At 33.7% G+C, this 21,475-nt stretch overlaps 1 protein-coding gene across 1 annotated transcript in view; it reads left to right on the forward strand.

Annotated features, from left to right (window-relative positions):
• TOX (thymocyte selection associated high mobility group box) overlaps positions 1-21,475 on the forward strand; it is a 340,045-nt gene that overhangs the window by 199,823 nt on the left and 118,747 nt on the right. The window contains exon 3 of the mRNA XM_049781969.1: positions 3,288-3,530. Coding sequence (XP_049637926.1) covers positions 3,288-3,530 — 243 coding nt within the window. The remainder of the gene's footprint in view (positions 1-3,287; positions 3,531-21,475) is intronic.

The following is a 21,475-nucleotide window of genomic DNA, read 5'->3' on the forward strand; positions in this document are numbered from 1 at the left end:
AATTTGGTATAGAAACAGCTACCTTTTAACATTTATATAGCTACAATGATGCCTCTTATGGAGTCAGTCACACTGTAATTGGCTAATTGCAAATAACCATGACTTTAAGTGAAAAGAACCAGAAACAACTAAGTACCATTATGTTAAAATTCTTGATCCACATAACTACCCATTACTGGTTAAATTGAGGAATCTGTGGTTTTGGTATGTAAATGCTTGGATTAGATAACATTAATGTGTAATTACATAAAAATGAACCACATAGCTTAGTTAATTGCAGTACAATTGTTACTATTGAATGTAAAGTGATACCAATTAAGCCTTCCTTTAAACCCCACAAATTAAGATTTAACTTCTCAAGAAACTCTAGAATGCAAAGTTATGGTCTACCATCGGCTAAATATCTCTGAATATTTTTAGAGGCTGAATGGCATTTCTGAAATTAAGAATAGCTTTCTTCTTTATTCCTGGCATTCATAGTCCCTTATTCAGTATTAATCAATGCTAATTAGTTTCTTAAAAGATATTACCAATAAAATTGATGTTGACAAAATAAACCTTTTGAATTCTTGTGCCCATGTAAAAGAAATACTTTAGTCATATGAGGCTTTGGATTAGAATTTTGGCAATAAACATCCTAATGTTAATATCATTATAATTCATAAATTATGACTTTTTTCCTATTAAAAATAAGGATATTAGCTAGTTATACTAGAAGGGCCAAAGCCACTCCCAGTTATGCTCATCTATGAAGCATTAGCAACCACCATGTCTGTAAAAGGCAGTGCAGGAATCAAACTCTAGGTCTAACACATGGGTAGTTACCCTAGATCTAAATGATTTAATTTTATTGATCAAAAGCTATTGACTATGGGCAACATTGTAGTCACAATCAATAGTAAAGTGTTTGTAATAGTTTCAATTAAACTAGTTATATGAGTATCAGAACAATAAATTGCCTTCCTCTTTTATATATTTTACACATATACATCCCTCATGCCACTGAGTCACTTGTTTATTAGTTGAAAGCTATTTAACTTCGGAGTCACACTATTTTCTTTAAGAAAAGGGGATGAATACAGTAATACAGAATATTATTTTAAGGATTAAATGACCATGAAATAATTAAAGAACTCGGTGTTGTGCTCTATATAAAATTAGCATTAATGCTAATACTTCTTTTCCCCTTTCTCCTATTTTCTATCTTTATGCTTCTTCCTCTATGAATACATGTATCAGGAACTGATGTTTTCCAATTCTGTAGTCAAGATTGAAACTCGTTCAGGCAGGTGGGAAATTAATCAAACTTGGGCTTCTGACACAGAATGCTAACACATATTTCAAGCAAGAATATATATTGTAAACAGGACAATTTGGTAACTGAAAACTGAACTTTAAGAACTGGTCATTTTTATTAGCCTCACGTCAGGTATCAAGAGACTTAAACCTGCAGAAATGAAACAAAGCTTTCCTTCATAGATCTCTAGTCTCTAACTTCCACGTGCCTCTACATGACCAGGTCGCAATTCCAGATGTTCCAAGTAGTTCTTCATTTAATCATCTCTTCTGACAGCACCTAAACAAATATATCAAAACTTGTACAACATTTAGCAAGTGCAACTTGAAGATTTTCTTTCTGTTAGACAAATAGACGCCATCTGGAAAAAATAACCCCAGGCACTTGGATGTAGGAGCATGAAGATTATTGGCTGAACACCCAATGAATACCTTATACTACTTTCTTTGGCTCCTACCCTCTGTCTGTTCAATTCAAGTCTTTTTAACTTCAGTAGGTGCTTTGCTGTTTGACAGTGAGTCCTGTTACCTACATGCTCAAACATGATGAAAACTTGCTTAATTTGAAAGATAGTCATGCAATACTTAATCTGGGCCAAATTTGCTTTCTTTCATACTATACCTCCTGCTTCAAAAAATAAACTGATAAATATTGTCTCTGAGAATTATTACAAAAATGTCTTTTATTTTTCTTAAAACCTATAGATGAGTGATACTATTCAGTTTCTATCTCTCTCCCTTTAACTTATTTCACTCATCATAATAGATTCCATGCACATCCATGTATAGAAAAATGTCATGAGAAATAGCTATACTGACAACTATCCTAACAATGTGAATGAATGAGGGAAGTAGAAAGCCTGTCTCAAATATAGGTTGGAGGTGGGGAGGAGGGAAATTTAAGGTATTGGTGATGGGAATGTTGCACTGGTGAAGGTGAGTGTTCTTTATACGAAAAAAACCCAACTACAGTCATATTTGTAATCAGGTGTTTAAATAAAGATATAAAAAATATAAAGGCACATAAAAATGAACTGGTAAATAGCTCTGTCTTGATATCATTTGGTACAGAATTTTATTCAGTTCCTTCATATATTCTCAATGGTTTTTTTTTCCAACTCTGCCTCTACTCCTTTGTTCTTCATTGCTTCCTCCTTTCCTCTTTTATCTAAATCTAATTTCTGAAGGAAATATTCCTGAGTATGTTGTTATTTATTTTAATGGCTGACTTTTATTTCTAACAAAGTAGTATAGTAATATTAAGTTACAATTAATGTTAACATGAATGATCATTAATTGTTAATATTAATATTAGAATTGGTTGAACTTAATTTAACAGAGTGTAATATTGGCTATCTACTTTCAATGGAAAATCAAAATCAAGAGAACAATATATACTTTTGTGTTGGTGATAAATTATATAGGAAAAATAAATTTTAGTAGTATTTTAATTTAATAAATTTTCTATACAACCTTTCAAATAGGATTCTAGAATTACTTCTATATTAATTATTTTTGTTTTATCACTGATAAACATGTAGCTTTTAGGAGTATAAAAGCAATTGCCCCTGAACTTCTACATTTTATTTTATTATATCTCCTAATCTAAGTAAGCAATAGGAAGCCCTCTGAAACACATTTTTAACAAACATGAATTTTATAAATTGCCATCCTTCTGTGCAATTCCCATGAAAAGGCTAGATTGAAACTCTGGAAATTTTAATAGGACCTTTGAAATATTTTTGAATTCAGTTTCTTGGAAAAATAAAGCAGCCTAATGGAAGCACTCTTTATAGAAGTGGATATGCCTTTGAGGCAATTTTCTTCCATGCATAATAGTGAAATTGCAGTGGGATAATCTGAGTGTTTGAAATGTCTTTGCCAGATCCTTAATGCTGCTTGTAATAATATCTAAAGGAGTCATGTGTTTGGGGGTTCTAATGATGAAGAAGGGAATGGTCATTTAAAACAATGCCACTGTGTCTTTTCAGTCCTACCCTGGCCCAAGCCTGGAAAGTGAAGATTTTAACATTCCACCGATCACTCCTCCTTCCCTCCCTGACCACTCGCTGGTGCACCTGAATGAAGTTGAGACTGGTTATTCCTCTCTGTGTCATCCCATGAACCACAATGGCCTGCTACCATTTCATCCACAGAATATGGACCTACCGGAAATAACCGTCTCCAATATGCTGGGACAAGATGGAGCATTGCTTTCTAACTCCATTTCTGTGGTAAGATTCTTTTTATCCATTTGTGTGGGGAATCAGGGAGATGAAAGATAAGGTCTTAATGTAAGAAGCTCTACATTGTAGTAACACAATACTTTGTTATTAGGAATATGATTTTAGCAATGGAAAATATTTTTAAAGTACTATAAAATCCTAAATCTGTTTTTACATTTAGAGTTAAACCAATACAGATATCAAAAGAAAAGAAGACATTTTTCCATTTAGCATCTTTTTATTCCCAGGTTTGAAGGTTACCTTTTGGTAATTCTAATTTAATTGTAAGTGATAAATTCTCAGATTTTAGTCTCAAATTCCACAAATTTTCATATTTTGTTTTAATTTTGGAGGCAGTAGAGCATAATTTTGATATCCAAGACTTTTTTAATGAACATACTCAACTCCATAAATTGTTTTGGCAAAAAAAATTACAAAGATTTATTTACAACATGTTTCCAAGAATGACCTTAGTCAACATTTATTGAATGTATTTTTTAATGATATTCTGTGATTTGTAGTACTATTGATGATTGATTCTGTGCACATAATTTTAGCACCATACCCATCATCAGCATACCCACTTTACTGGGTGTTTAAAAATCTATTAATTTCATGTTTGGTTACTCATATTAATAACCAAATTTACAACCCAAATAGTAAACACTGTTTAGTACTCAATATTCTGTCATAAAATCCAATGATTTCTAAACTTTCAGAGAAAATGTTATTGTAAAAGATTCCATTTTAGACCAGGAAATACCTCAAAGAACTAATGCACATGTTTTACTTGAATTTGAATGCCAGATTTGGCCAAGATTCGATCTCCAATACCATGCCATCTCCTGAGCATAGAGCCTAGGAGAGACCAAAGCACCACTGCATGTGGCATACATAAAAAACAAACAAAAGGCCATCTCTCATAACATGTAAAAGCCTCATCACAAGTGAAAGGGGACACTAAGGAAACTCACAGTAAATGGAGATCCAAAGAGAGACACTATTATAGGAATAGCAGTAGCAAGTTCTTTCCATTGTTGTCCCCATTATTTTTAGTGATATTCTACTTGGATGATTTATCTGTAGAATATTAACTCTAACTTTGTAAGATAGGACATATTATTTAACATACACACTAAGTAATATCCAAATTTACAGAGTCACTCTTAAATTTTACAACTCTCATTCTTTGAGGTTAAGGCTTCTTACCCAGTGAGTCCATAAATTTTCACCTTTATAGGTACTTCCTAATCTCTAAGAAGAAAAAGGCATTCATAGCTATATAACACACCAGGTTGTACACTGTGTACCTTTTCTGAAGGAAGTTAGATTTTAGAAAAAATGCAGAGATACTAAATTATAGATTCTCAATTATATGTTATATATGTGAATACATATAAAGCTTTATTCCTTTTATAATATACCATCTTAGCTTTCCTAGGAACCTTTCAATGTACACAATATTCTTTTTCTGAGGTGTTGTGCAGTTTCAATAAATAGCATCTGAAATATTAACAGATTTCTTTTTTTTTTCCCCTACCACTTGCACCACCACTCCTGCAGAAAATTGTGAACTTTTTTGTTTGTTTGTTTGTTTTTCGGTCCACACCCATTTGAAGCTCAGGTGTTACTCCTGGCTAAGCACTCAGAAATTGCTTCTGGCTTAGGGGGACCATATGGGATGCCGGGTATCGAACTGTGGTCCTTCCTTGGCTAGCGCTTGCAAGGCAGACACCTTACCTCTAGCGCCACCTTGATGGCCCAATTGTGAACCTTTTAAGCTACTTTCAACATTATCTTTTTTTAAAGTAGAAAAAGTGTTATATGATTATAATTTTAATCTAAATTAGTTCTCTAACATATATAGATTATATTAATTTTTCATAAACATATTTCTCTCTGATTTTATTTCTTCTATTTTAAGAACCACATCTAGGGTGCTGGTGGGGGTGAAAGACAGCTAAAACAACCCCTGGTAATACTGACCATTTATTTGGGTTCTGGCAGTGTTGCGTTGTGGGCCACCAGGGTTCATGTAGATGTACTTGTTCAGTAAAGTGGCAGACCTGAAGTACTAGGATTAAACTCATGGTCTCACTTGTTCCAGGCATGTACTTTACCATGTAAATCATTCCTGGCCCTTAACAGATTTCTTATGGTGGTCTCTCCCAATACAGAATTGCTTACTTAGGGCTGAATTCAGTCACAGCTCTCAAACACACCAGTTCCTAGATCCTTCCTCCATTTTCTCTCTTTGCCTCTTATGTGCTTCTCCTCATGTTTTCTCTCCTTTTCTCTCTCCCCCACCCTGCTCAAATTTTACCTCAAACTGAATTTAGGTATTTTTCCTCTACATGGAATAACTCCATTATTGGAACTTATTACATTTGGAGGACATACACCTGGTGATACTCAGTTGAAACTCTTGTCTCTGCACTCAGGAATAACTCCTGTCAGTGTTTGGGAGACGAAATGGGATGTTGGGGATTGAACCTGGGTCAACCTGTGCAAGGCAAGCACTCAACCTACTTTTCTATCTCTCCTTCCCAAAATTTAAAACATGTTACAAGACAGAAGATTCTATTTTGTCCTAAGCTAAAACAATGCAAGCTTTACTCATCATTCTCATTCTTGGCAAGGTGAATTCAGCATGATTTTTTGTAGAATGGTGGACTTCCCAGTACCTTTCAAACCACATTCTGGTGTGGACATCCACTTTCCTTGTTCTTAGTATTGATGCTAGAAAATGATTCTGTAAGTGAGAACTACTTAAGAAAATAATACAGGTCTTGATAAGCCTTTGGATAGACTGTAGTCCTCCCAATAGCCCTCTGTATAAGGATTTAGTTAACTACATTGTCCTGTAACAGAAACTATTGTATAATGAGTACTTTAAATGTGGCCAGTGTAACTAAAGAACTGATTATCTTTTGCAGGTTTTATTTAGGCAGCATGCTTTATAATGCTATTGATAACAGGGTTTTGTGCATACAGAATTTCTGTACTACATACACCCTCCACTATAGACAGTGTCTATGTTTTTTTTTCACAGTATTCCACCATCCTCCCATTCACCTTAGTAAAGAACTAATTTTCATATTTCAGTTCATTTAAAGTAACTACTGTAACTAGTGCCTACTCTATTGGATGACCTAACTCTAATGCCAAATTTATATTTAACCCATTTTAAGCCAATGAGTTTCAAGTAGATTTGAGATTAAATTTGTTGTGTAATTCCTGTTTCAAAGTATGAGTCATTGGCAGGATTCCAGATTCAGTATTTGATATACTATAAAGTTTCCATAGAAAGCTAATAAAGTTGCAAGGGCACATTTTATTGAAGTATACTAATTTCTTTGAGAAACAAAGAACCCCTATTTCTTATGTGGATTATCTAACAAGTGTTTATACTATGAATTTTAAATACTTACCTCTGAATAATTTGAAAAGGTTCAAAATCTTAGACAAGTATTTAATGATAACTACTTTCCAGGAGCTTTTAAACTTTTGGATATCAAGCAATTAAAATAGAAACTGAAGCATCAGTCCAAGCGAAATGCAATACTCATATATGCTAAAATAATTTACTAATACCAACAGGAAATCCACATTAGATGATATTGCACAAATCTAGTTTAGATGGTTTATAAAATGTATAGAAAGAAGTTGGAAAGAAATATAGTGAAAGATGAACTTGATTTGGAAAGAATGGACATATTGGGAAATATTCCTGATAATACTTTGACATTTTGATTTGGGAGATTTGACCAAAGATCAAAGTAAAAGAGTTAAAAAAATTATAGACTAAACATAAAACATTCTAAGAGCCAATTAATTTGTTTTTCTTTTTCCCTCAAGAAAAGAACATAACAAAAGCAATGTCTTTAGGAAATTTCTGGCATCCTGTCCGGATGGGTTTCACTGATAAGGACTAGGGCTGTGGAGGTCTGAGGATCTTGTGCTATCATGTGGGACAGAAAGGTTGAGCTCTAAATGATAATGAAAATAGAAACAGGCCTTGAATGTGGTTTTGGTGATATTTGAGCAGGTAGTTCAACAGGTAAGCCTTTTGCCTGTACAAGGCTCATCCAGCTTTTGATCCTCACGTCCCTATATGGTCTCTTGAACAGTTCCAGGAACCATACATGAGTACAGACCCAGGAATGACCCCTTGCAGCACTACTTGGTGTGACCGCCCCAAAAAACAAGAGATATATTACTGACCTGTTTGTACTTGTTATATATGTGTTAATATAAGGCTGATAAATCTACCAAATCATTGTATTTTAATTGTTTTTTTTGTTTTTTGTTTTTTGGTTTTGGTTTTTGGGTCACACCTGGCATTGCTCAGAGGTTACTCTTGGCTCAGAAGTTGCTCCTGGCAGGCTCAGGGGACCACATGGGATTCTGGGATTCGAACCAAGGCCCATCCTGTGTTGGCTGCATGCAAGGAAAATGCCTTACCACTGTGTTATCGCTCCAGGTTCTATATTTTAAATTTTTAAAGGATTAATAGCATATTTTCAGAAAGGAACTGGGATTCTAAGTATTCTTACCATTCTTACCAGCTTTTTTACAAAAGCTGATTGAAAACTCTTTCATACTAACTTTGCTCATCCTGAAGTGATCACAAATTCTAGCAACCAAAATATTAACTTCTTTCTCTAATCGTGGTTGAGATGTGTTTATAAAGTATATTATATAGGTCATCTGTTCTCTTTCCAGCAAGAAAATAATGTAACTAGTTCTGGAAACCAGAGCAGAAAAGCATTGCACTGAAAATTAGTGGTCCTACCTTGCCTTCCACATCACGATCATTTCTGATGTAGAAACAATTAAATAAAAAGCAAATTCCTATAGCTTCTAAATGATGAACTTGCTGTAAGTTGAAATTAAGTTTATATTACCTGAAGGATATTCTTCTCTATCTCTAGGTATAGTTCCCCCCCCCCCAAAAAAAAACCTCTTTGATGTTAGTTAGGTAAAGCCGTTTCCTATTAGAGTGGCAATCAAATCAGTATTAACAAAGGATATAATTTTAGAATTTAAATAGATCAAAGAGGTAAATATTGGTCTTCATCTAGAAACTGAATGTATTTTATAAATTATCATAATATATAATATGTGCTATGCTATATATTTTTATATTTATGCTATTATATTTAACATAACTTCAATTTTTACTGAGATTTTAATTTCAAAGAATTTTTATATGCCTATTTTGTCTCCTCATTATAATAAAATTTCATTTGGTGTTGTTTTCACAAATGTCTAATGTTAGACCAAAAATATTAGTTCACAACTGAAAGTTAATATTTGAATTAAATTTTACTTTCCCAAAATTATACTTAAAAAATGAGGATAGGTTTGGAATGATATCATAGTGGGTAGGGTATATGCCTTGCAGATAAAACTGACCTGGTTTTTTTTCTTCAGTATTCCATATGATCCCCTGAACCTGTCAGGAAAGAGTTTTGAGTCCAGAGTCAGGAATAACACCCGAGTGATGCCAGGTGGGGCCAAAAAACAAACATACAAAAAGAAATGAAGGTATATTTGCTAAATGACCTTGTCAGTAGTGGATTTGACTCTACCGGAACACTAGAGTATTAATAGTTTTTAACTAATGAGGTTAAATTTATATTTAGGAAATGTTTATACAATGGTTGGCACATATAGAGCATAATCATATAAGAATTTAAACAATTTTTGTGTGTTTTTGGTTGTGCCTTTGAAAGTGGTTGTTATTTGGGACTTCAACAAGAAGTTAGAATTCTGGCACTAAAAAATAAAATTTCATTTGCTTTAAAACCAAGAGCAGAGGATAAAACAGGGTAGAACTTCTATTACTGTATATTGCTGAATAATTGCCCATTAATTCTGATTCTCTAAATTCTTTTTAAATAGACATATATAATGCAATATGCAATATTCCATTTTTCTCAAAATTTTCTTGAGTTATTTTAATAGTAGGTTATTGATTAACCCATGCTTCTCAGAAGTGGAGTTTGATTTAAAAACAAACAAACAACAACAACAACAACTACAAAACCCCACTGTAACAAGAGTCTGGAAAGCCAGGCCCTACCTTGTATTAAGTTGCTAGCCACAAAGAAGTTGCCATTCTAACCAGCAGGGCTTATATAGAATATTGGGTACAAGTTGAGTTTCTTGGAGCCAGTGAAACCAGCAATCAGTATTGCTCTTATTCATCTTGCTCATATTTCTCATAGAAGTTCCCTTGAACGGTGTACTATAACCAGAAGAAGATGAAAAACCCCAAGACTAGTTGATACTTGAGGCCCTTTTCAAAGCTAGTGTTTTCCTATGTTTCACTACTATCAACCACACACTGCAGTCCCAAAAATCAGGTCACTCAAGTTGTCCCTTTAATTACTTAGTAACTTTCCTACCTTTCTCTTCTTCTTCCAGGGTGTTTTCCCTGTCCCTGCATAGTCTAATCAGTACTAAAAATATTTGAACCTACTGAACAGATCTTTTCTTTTGAGTGGGAAATGTTATTCTGGCATTAAAAAGAGTGACATTGCTTTGTAAGAATGGGTAGTGTTTTATGATGTCTAAAAGAAACTACAGAACTATTTTGCAAGTAAAATAGAATAAGAAAATGCCCTTATTAAGTATTCAAGGTTTAAGAAACATCCTTTGATTCCTACAAACTGAAATCAAGAGCCTCTTCTTTTTCTCTCCATTCTGGTATATTCACTGCTGGGTTTAATCATGGATTGGTGGAAGGGAAAATGCAACCTTGTATAAAGTCATCCAAGCCTCTTTGCCTGGCCTATATGTGGCTATTGCTTGTTCTTTGTGCAGTCAACAGAAGCTCTTTCATACAAAGAAAAACCATGCAAAGTTTTAGAATGGCCTCATAGAAAGGCTTTATTTAGAATCTGGGCTTTTTGTAGAGTGTGGTTCCTAATGACACATTATAGAAAATTTACAATGAAAAAAGCAACAAAGGAGATTTCAGTTTCTTTGACTGCTTCAAATTTCTAGTTCTGGAGTTTAAAATGGAAAAAAGATGTTAAAAGGCTATAAAATTGGGGGGTTTATTTCCCAAATGCCTCATTTTTTCAGGCAACAAAAGCAAGCATAATGTACATACTCAGATTTATTGTCATTTTTAGCATTCAGTCATGGCACACTTTGCATTTAAAGGCCAACGTACAACTGTTTGACAACCATCTCTTTCGTGTGTGCCATGTAGGCCAGAGAAAAGTGAGGCAAGAGTGTTCCTTGGTGTCCATAGGGAGTACAGTACGTCAAAAGAGTCAGATGTATTAGAGCACCATGAATTTCTGATATGTTGTCATTATAGAAAAGACTACTGGCATATTGAATAATATAGTTTTCAAAGCTAAGCAGAAAATGTGATTATAGACAATTTGATTGTTGTTTTTAAAGTAAATATTTTCAAAACCTCGAGATATTTTATTTCATGTAATGCATAAAATATGGAACAGTGTACTAGAGCTAAACATCTTTTAGGATGTGAATGAGTTGATGATGTCAACCCTATTTAGCTATGAAAAAATAGAAGCATTAGTTTAAAACAGAATGGATGACACAGGGTTTGTTTCTTTCTTGAAAAAATAGGGATGAAGAAACATTAAAAATATTATTTTGCCCACAGATGGAAGAAAAAAGATAAAGAGTAATTATTTGGCATTATGTCATAGTAAACTAATGAACTGTTTAGCAATTATAGCCTTTATTCACAAGTGTGTTTTAAAATATTATTTTGCATCACATGAGAGCAATGTATCTAGCTACTTTAATACTATGAAGAAATAGTTTAGGCTTTCTTGTTTCTTCTTTTTTTTTGACCAAATATAATAAAGCATGGTATTTTTTTAATGTTTTTGCTATTAGTGACATATTTCTAATTAGACCCAATACAAGCATAATTTTGTTTAGCTGATAAGGGCTGATTAACCCATTTCTTTGCTTAAAGCAGATTACTTGTCATGTGTTATTGAAAATGAACTCAGTGTGTAGATATTTGGGCCTATACTTTAGTGCTCTAATGAAAAATTATTTCAAACTAGAGTTCATATAATAGTGTTTGAAAAAGGAGTCAACTTAAAAATAACACTTTGCCTTTCTTTGCCAAGTAAGAAAATACAAGATTTGCTTTGTATTTGAGGCTTACAGCACTTTTTCTTCAATCTAAAATTTTCTACAAGTGTGCCTCACCCATGCATGCAAGAAGTTAAAAATCTATAAAGCTGGTTATATAATATACTGTAAGCAATCTCTTAAAGTTATTCAATACACTCTCTTAATTCCAGGCAGAAGTAAACCTAAACCTTTTAAGATATGTGGTTTTCGATCTAAGAGCCAAGATTCCACAACTTTCCATGGTAGCCTGTTTGTGTTTAATTAACCTTGTAACATTAAGTTAAATTGTAGTAAGAGATTTAGATTCCTTCCAGGAAGTTCCTTATTAAAGTTAAACTAAAATATCTTACTGCAATTTCAGTCCACTTTGTCTCCTTCAGACATATAAATGCTTAGTGAACAGTTGATTATTAGTATTTGACATTTAGTCAAATTTAGCCTGCAGTTGTGTTTTACCTGGCCCAAGAAACCCCAGTTTCTCTAACCCTTCCTCAAAGGTCATATTTTCCAACATTTGAATCAAATTATATAATCGTGAAATCTTGGGCCACAATGAGTGGAGCGATAACACTCCACATAAAACAAAGATAGAGATGAACTTCTGGATTTTACAAATAATTCTCTGTCCCCACAATTGAATCATTGATTGCTGATATCCTGCTCTCTGTTCGTAGTTAGCCTACACTTTTAGACCTTGTTTCTTTGTTACTCATTTTAGGTCCTCAAATCATGCATCTTGATAGGCCATCAGCTCATCTCCAGCTCTAACATTGGCTATTATTTAAATAATGCTTAACAAACACTGAAAGGAATAAAAAGTTCCATTGAGTCTTTACCATTGATCTCGAAAAAAAATATCATAAGGAGATACATAATTCAGTTGCCCAGGCCCTGTCAGTGAGATTTTTGTCACTGGCTAAAAGTTTCAGATTATGAATACAAAAAGTTCCTAAAGTAATGAGAGAGGGTAGACTGGAAATTGGAACACAGAACTTGAGTGAAAAGAGGTGGCAGTGGAAAGAGTAAGTCACATCAGAAGCTTGTTCAGCATTCTCTGCTGTCCTAACTCTTACTTCTGTCTTAACTCAACTTATTCTACACCCTCTTCTCTTCATAATACTAATGATACTGCATATCAAGCCTGGACTTTAAAATGTAGCATTGACTCATAACAACACAAATGTCCTTCCTCTCTTTTCTTCCTTTGACCTTCATTCTGCATTAAGACTCAGGACATAATCTGTGCCAATAGAAAAGTCACTTTATTCTCTCTCACTGCCATTTTACTGAAAAGAGGATTAAGTATCCCTAACGATTTAATTTTATTGACACTTTCTTATAGAAAGTATTGATACTCTTATAAGTAGTGCATGGCATTTAATAGAACCTTGGTGATTATTTCAACAAATGAATTAACTCATTTAACCCCATGATAAATCTTGATATTTCACTAAAAGGTGCAAGACTCATTTCTGTTTTTTAATGCTGACAGTTCTAAGAAGATATGTTTTTAATGACAAAAATGATCCAATTCTATGAATGTTATATTTTAGAGTCTAAAAGTGTTTATCCAGGGATCTGAGTGATGGCACAGCGGTAATGTGTTTGCCTTGCATGTGGCTGACCCAGGACAGACCTTGGTTCAATTCCCCAACATCCCATATGGTCCCCAAAGCCAGGACTGATTTCTGAGCTGATAGACAGGAGTAAACCCTGAGCATCACTGGGTGTGGCCCAAAATAAAAAAAAAAGAAGTGTTTATCCTGCTTTAATACTTCTAATATAACTGAATTAATTTTAGTCTTAAATATACATCTAAATTTTGTAGCTGTAATGCATAATCAACTTACTACTAATTATTTCTAATGTGTTGCCACTGCTAAATTGATATATTTGATAGTTAATTACAATGTATAATTGATCTTCCTCTTTAGATAAATACTTTTCTAAATAAAGCTATTTTTTCTGACAAGTAATATCAGTAATATTATGACTTCTCAAAAAAAATTCCTATACCGCTCCCCCAAACTCTTGGAACCAGAAAGAACAATGATCAGATAATTAGCTATTAATATTCATTCATATGTTCAGTGTTGATTTTCTTTTAAATTACAGAAATGCTTCAGTCTCTGGTTGCCATTTCTTGTTTTGTGCAAGTAGATTATTAACATTAAAATGTTGCATTTAATCCCATTTAGACATGAAGTCATATGAGAATTAATCAAAAATGCTTTTCAGGAGAACAATGAGCCAGTTTCACTTCAAGACACCACTTCCTTCATTATTCATTAACCATTCTTATCTAGAGCATATGGGAACATTTTAATAGCAGCTTTTGTTTTTTTCCATTTGAGTTTTTTCCACTTTAAAAGTTCTGAGTTCTCTTGTGTGGACAAGCATTTACCTACAGGGACATAGTGTTTATCTTTTTCTATTAACCATCTATATGCTTTTCTCTGCCAGAAACAACACACACTCTACTGGAAAAAAGGTATGAAGTGGCGTAGGGTCTTGACCATTTGATATGGTCGTTAAAATACTAGGTTCAACTTTCCTTCTTGCACTATTAACAATATCCCAATGCCAGTCATTGAAAGAGCAGTTATTTCATCCTTCATCTAATAGTATAGTTAGTATTTTGATAGGTATGTAATCACAAAAATAAGAGTCAAATTTCTTTAAATTTAATGGAATCTGCAAAATCCCCAAGGAAATATAAGTACTATTTGACAGAGAGAAAATTAAATTCCTTTCTGAATTGAGATAGCAATTCTATTTTTGACAGGAAAGAAACTTTCTCAAATGTGTTTTATTTGGAAGGTGTATTTCTTTGACATTTGAGGAGGTTTTTTTTTTTAATAAAAAAAAACCTTGATTAATAAAAATTATTCAATCATGAAAACACCTAGGTTATTAACTTTTAAAAATATTTTGTAAACATTGTGTATTTAATCATAGTCTCTGCTAACTGGTAGGTACAAATAATGACTTCTAAATTGAGACACTTAATGCCTTGTGAAGTTTGAAAATATTTGGTTTGAAAATAAGTTTCTCCTTAACTTGTAAGACAAGTTAATAAAAGTTATTACTAAATTTATTAAGAAGACTATTTATTAAAAGATCAACAAAACATGCATCATTTTAAGGCATTTTTTTCTCTTGTAAAACAGCCATATCTTATTATGCTTGTACAATCAACAAGAAGAGAATAGTCAAGTATAACCATAAAACTATTATCACATTGAGTTAAAATTGTTATTTTTGCTTTATCCATTTGCAGTCACATTTTTAATTATAGCAGTACATGAGGCTGACTGCTATTTTCTAGCAGAGTTCTACATTTTTTTTTTTTTGGTTTTTGGTTCTTGGTTTTTGGGTCAAACCTGGCAGTGCTCAGGGGTTACTCCTGACTCTACACTCAGAAATCGCTCCTGGCAGACTCCGGGGACCATATGGGATGCTGAGGTTTGAACCACCATCCTTTTGCATGCAAGGCAAATGCTTTACCTCCATGCTATCTCTCAGGCCCTAGAGTTCTACATTTTCTAATGCTGTGCTTTTCTGTAGCTTTTCACTTTCTTTTCTTATACTTTTGGAGTACCTCACTCTTCTTTGGTGTTATGTGTTAGAATCCAGAATGGAAGCTTATTGAAAACATGAAGGTTATACATACGGAACTTTTAGAATATATGGAATCATGTAAGATCGAGTTCTCAAATATGTCATGATTATTCATATTGGGGGGCATAGTTAGTGATATTTAGGACTAACTCCTGGTTCTCTGTGTCATATCACCTTCAGCAAGGCTCAGGAGGTTATATGGTACAGAGAAAGAACTCGGAGATGCCACTTGCAAGGTATGCACCTTCTCCTATATACTATCACTTCTGCCTCTCAAATATGGTATTTTTAAATAAAAAGGGAAGTTTGAAGTCATAGCAGAAGCTGACCAAGAGAGAAGTAGTGTGGGTGGATGAAGTCAAGGGCCTATTACTGGGATGCTAGTTGGTTTGGGAGTGAAACAGCATGGTCTAGAATTCTCCCTACCTGACCAGTCACTCTACATGCATGTAACTGTGGGCAAGTAACACCAGTCTGTGGCACATTCCCTTGGTTGATGGTAAGCACTGACCTGATACCTGCATGCATGCTCTGAAGCTGTACTAGGCAGACAATTGTTTTCTTATGGCCTTTCTCTGGAGGCCACAGTGATTGTCTGAGTTTTCCTTATGTTGTCAACGTTTATTATAAAGTTTGTCCAAATACCCTAGGACCTTTTAAGGACTGCTAGACCAACATTTATTGAGCATGTACACTTGCCAAGTCTTGGGCAATTGGTATTCTATATTTCTCCATTATCCCACAATCATACCAGGAAGACATGATATCTTGCCTGGGAAAGACTGAGGACATAGATAAAGATGAATAGCTGGCGATTGGTCAAGACAGCAGGAAGATATGGATGTACTGAATACATCAGCATTTCAGTTGAGTTCATAAACTGGACCTACATGTGGTCGTCTGTGCCATCCTCAAAATATCTTTTGCAATTCTAACCTTTATTAATTTTTAACAAAACTAACTAGCTTTAATTCTACAAACTTGAAATTATCATAATGAAAAGAACAAGGAGAGGAAGAAATCTTATATATTTCACATATATAAGAAAAAAAAAATAGCCTGAAATTCTGCTTGAGTGGTTTCAATAAGTCTCAGTTTCCTTGAATATAAAAGAAAGAAAAGGCTATGATGTGACAATAATGGTGTGTTAACATGTAGTTGTGGGGATTAGGTGAAATCTAAGATAAACATTTCTACTCTATAATGATTTAAGTATAACCTCCAGTCATGTTGAGTAAATTAGTGTTTCAGCTAATGAAAAAAAGTTTGCTGTTTCCGGCCTATAATCCAGTGTTTTTATTTATCAGCTATTCTGCAAGGGAAAATGATGATACCTTTTGTGTGGCAACTGACCAACTCTCGTCTACACCAGAACTTGTTTTAGCTTCCATTTTTTATAGATTAGTTTTCACCAACCTTAAGAGATTTTTCCTCTATCATTAGCATTTAAAATTTACTTGAAATAGTTCAAAGATATTTAAATTATTATATAAATAAAAAGAGGACAAATTCTGGGCAGCTTGCCAAGGATAGCAGGTCTGAAATTAGCTGAAAGTTTTATTTCCTTTTAATAAGTTCTGCTCCTCTCTCATGTATTCTTATCAATTTGTCTCTTCTTAAAAATTTAAATATGCTGTTTGACAAGAAATTGATAAAAGACAAAAAATAGAGAGTAAATTGTGAATAAGGAGTTCTTTATTCCTGTTCAATTATGATAAATGAATGTGACTAGACTCACAAAAGCAAGTACTAAATACCAGATAAGTAACATGCTAAGATTCCTGATGTGGGCAGAGGACCTTTCCCCATAAATCAGAATGCAAATGAGAAGACTGGCCAATGAGGCATGCTGGAACAAAAGTATGAATTTCTAAGTTGGCCAAGTCAATGGACTCCTCTTACTAACCCCACACAATGTTCATTCTTGAAAGCTGTGTAACGATACACTGTGATCAGAAATTGACTGGGAATTTATTCTGCATTAAAAGATATGCTTGGTTTTCTTAAAGGACGAACTGTAGAGTTTGACCATGTCAACGCTTTATAATATTAGTTAATCCAGATACTTATTTGCCTACAAAGGGTTAAGCAAGAACATCTGGTAAAGCATGGCTTTTCCTATCTGGTTAAGTGGATCAAGTTGCTTTTATACACAGTATACCAGTAGCCACTGTTTCATGAAAGATTATGTCAACTTTGCTTCTTCAGAATGGTCAGTGCACATTAAAATGGTATTTCAATATTTGGGGTTTGAAGCTCTTGGGAAAACATGATAGAATAAAGTGCTAGTTCTCAGCTCAAAGTAGAAGAAATTATTATTTGTAAATAAGATTAGTTTATATTAATTAAAATGCTATAAGATGTGTTGTAAGTTCTATATAGTTTAATTACAAATAGTCAAAATACTAAATAGTGTGTTGAAATTTAACGGATATTTTCTTGTGTGTAAAAAAATATTAAAAATTAAACATTTCTGCTGTTTGGGAAATCCCAAACATAACATTATTTGGCCTAAAGTTTCAATAATGATCCCATGATTAGAAAGAAACCCTTTTCTAGCTGCAAGAACTAAAACAGGTGCTTCAACAGTTTTCCCATTTCAGAAAAAGGAGTTAATGGTTAGGATGTTGTGTTGTGCCTTCTTATGATAAAATAAGTGAGATATATACGGAAGATAAGGATCCCAGTTTTTCATACCTACTAAAATTTAAGCAAAGGATACAGACATTTTTTGAATATATTACAGTATTGTAATTCTCTATTCTCTTGTGATGTTTGTAAAAACAACCAGTTTTTTCGACTGTATAATTGGTAAAGTCATGTTTTGTAAGTCAGTTTTTACTTAAAATTTTTTTGGCATTTTCAAAATTAAAAAGGTGACAGAATCAAATACTAAGGCTTAAAAGTATGTTTACTAAATGAAGTTCTCTTTTAAATCGAATCATATTTGTTATTGAAAGTTTTGGCATAAAATATAAAATTGATAGTGACTGTAATTAAGGCACTTCTATATTTGAAATCTGGAAGATGTTTCTTCAACAAGAGGGAAGTACCTCTCTTGGAGGAACATTTCTGTAGTCACACATATTTCTTTAGTTATCATGTGATAGAAAAAAAAGGGAAAATGTACAATCCCAAAAAACATAAGCCAAGTAAAGAAAAATTGTTATAATATACATCTTCCTGTAGCTACCAGTAAAAGAAGAAATTAGGAATTAAACTCCCTAGGAAATCTATCAAAATGCTGTGAAACATATATTACTAATGAAAAAATAGCAAGTATCTTTTGGGGGACAAATGTGCATAACTCTGAATCGTGAATCACACAAGGGTTTCCTCGGGCACCATCATGACAAGTTTATGATGCATACAATAGTGGGTTCTCCTTATTACAGATTATTGGATAAGCACCTTCGTAAGAATTGTGCTGTCTTGACAGGGAGGGAAGAATCCTGCCCTCAGGGGTCTTGGTCCAAGTTGTGAAGATTCTATTGCAGCATAAACTATGTGAAATGAGAAAGTGATTAGGGTTATGTCCACAAGAGCACAAACAAATATTTTGACATAGAATAAAGCTGGTTAAGGGTCCTTGGCCTTGAGAGTATGGTCAACAAAGTAATTCTGCTGACAGTAATCAGAGAGTTTTGTTTCAAACCCTCCCTCCTTATGCTTAGTAATAAAATATAGATATAAAAAAAACTAGTACACCCGATTCAATGGAAACCCTTTCTCACATCTTTTGCAACTTCATATGTTAGTGGAAAATCACAGACTTTACATTACCGAAAAACTGCATATTTGCCTATGATAGCAATATGTCTGAGTCACAAAAGTCTTTAGGTACCAGCAACTCATCATTCTGCATTCTGTTTCTTACTTAAAGAGCTCAGATTGTGCAGTATTGAACAGTTTGGGGCAAGGTTTTATTTTTTTTTATAATTTTCTTATGTAAATACAATGGTTACAAACATGTTCTTAATGGGTTCCAGCCATAAAATGCACACACACACATCCTTTGAGCTAGATTTTATTGTTTTTACTTTTCCTTTTTTGGACACTCCTGACCATGCTCAGGGTTACTTCTGACTCTGTGTTCAGAGATCACCCCTAGTTAATGCTAAGGGAAACATGGCAAATGAGGAGTCAGCCATGTGTAAGGCGAGTGCCCTATGTGATGTGGATGGCTTCAGAAACATGGGCTATTTTTTTAATAACATATCTAGAGTTTTTTTGGAAAGTATAAAATTCCAGAATGAATCCCTGGACTTCTTTTTTCTGGTATGTTGTCTTTTACTCATGCCCTACACCTTAGAATAATTAGATACTATTGGGTATGAGTCATGAGATTACTATAAAATTTCTAATTCAAATTAAAACAGGATTTTAAGCCATTATCCCTGTTCCCTAGGTTCAGAGCAATAGCACAATGGGAAGCATGGATTTTTGAGTCCTAGCATACTGTATGATCCCTTCACCCTAAACTCTGACAGAGATGATTCATGAATGCAGAGCCAGGAGTAATCTCTAAGCACAAATAAACAAAATAAACAAAAAACATCCCTGTTCCCTAACTTCATATCAAAGTCTCTTCCATGATCACTGGCCTTCTATTTTTCCCCTAAATACACTAAAGCCATACTGATTTTCTGTGTTCAATCTCCTGCAAATAACTTTCTGTTCTTGGTTATCCTAGACACAGGTTTTTTTCATAGTTAGTTCTCTCCTCAAATAAGGTGGAACTGACCCACTCACTCCTTATCACATTGCCTTGATGCATTAAGTGAGTTTCCACCACAAAATGCTCATAGTAAAGAATGAAAAATATTAGCATTGTTTTTCTTTGATTTATCTAGTTTGTTCATTTATTCGATTCCCACCGTTAGGCTTTCTCCTGTTAAAGAAAAGAGTTGGGAATCTTGTTTGATCAAGATTGATACAAAACATAAAAATTATTTGTTCTAAAATGGCTTGAAAACAAAAAAATGTAACAGATACGTAATAAATGACACTGTGTAATAAATCAGTTTGTGTGTTCCCTTTTTTGAATCATCTATGCATTTTTAGAAGAATCTTTATATTATTACCTCAAAAGAATGATTAATGAGCTGGAATACCAGATACTTTTTATATATGTACATACATAATTATTTCTTTCTACATTCTTGCTCTATACCTAGAATTTACATAGCTGCAAAGGAAATAGCATCTTAAAGGGAAGTCATCAGCCTACTTTCTAAATCAGAGATTCTTTACTTTGGCACTGCTAACATTTGGGGTTGAACAATTCTTTGGGGAAAAACATTTGGGGTTAAACAATTCTTTGGGGAAATGATTATCCTTTGCATGGCAGAATGTAAGCAACAGTCTTAACCACTGTCTACTAGATGCAGGAGCACCCTCTAGTTGTAGCAACTGAAAAAACTCCAGATATTTACTGGCATTTTCTGAAAACAAAACAAAACAAAAAATGTTGAATGAGACCCAGGCACAAACTAAAAAATTTTGTGTTAAAAGGTCAATGTTTGTTTTATGACTGAAACCCAACTACAAACGTTTTTGTAATCATGGTGTTTAAATAAAAATATTAGTAAAAATATTCTAAACTAACCTAGGTTGCTATTGCGCACATGATGGTGGGAAAGATTTCATTAGAATAAAGAGTTCTAAGTTCAAAAAATATAAAAGGTCAATGAGTCGAAATTGACATGGGCTTTCTACAAGAAGAAAATTCTAAGAGCAAGTGGACATTCTTACTCTCTGCAACATTAGTTTGGCAGGAATCATCATAGACTTGAAGACTTGAGTTGAAAGTTGTGTGGTTCAGTGGACATAGATTTCATATTCACACAATCAATCAGTAAAGGCAATTCTCAGTGATATTCATGATTGCTGTAAATTTATGCAGATACCGACGGCCATAACTTCCCAAACACTCGTGAGTCTCCAGTTGGGTTCTTCATATCATATTTCATTGCTTCTGGATAAAGGAGATGTCATACCAGTGCTTAGGACTATGATCTTAAAATTTTTCCTTGGGTAACTGTTTTGACAGGTACCGCAGATGTCAGTTTCTATGATTAAGTCCACTGCAGAATGAGGCCAGGTAGATTGCTTCTTGTCACAGAGAGTTCTCTTCACTCCGCTAAGCACTTTTTCACCTTCTTTCTCAATTTCTTGTCATTCTAATGACCAGA

Source organism: Suncus etruscus, chromosome 10, assembly GCF_024139225.1.
Source record: "Suncus etruscus isolate mSunEtr1 chromosome 10, mSunEtr1.pri.cur, whole genome shotgun sequence".
NCBI classification, from domain to species: Eukaryota; Metazoa; Chordata; class Mammalia; order Eulipotyphla; family Soricidae; genus Suncus; species Suncus etruscus.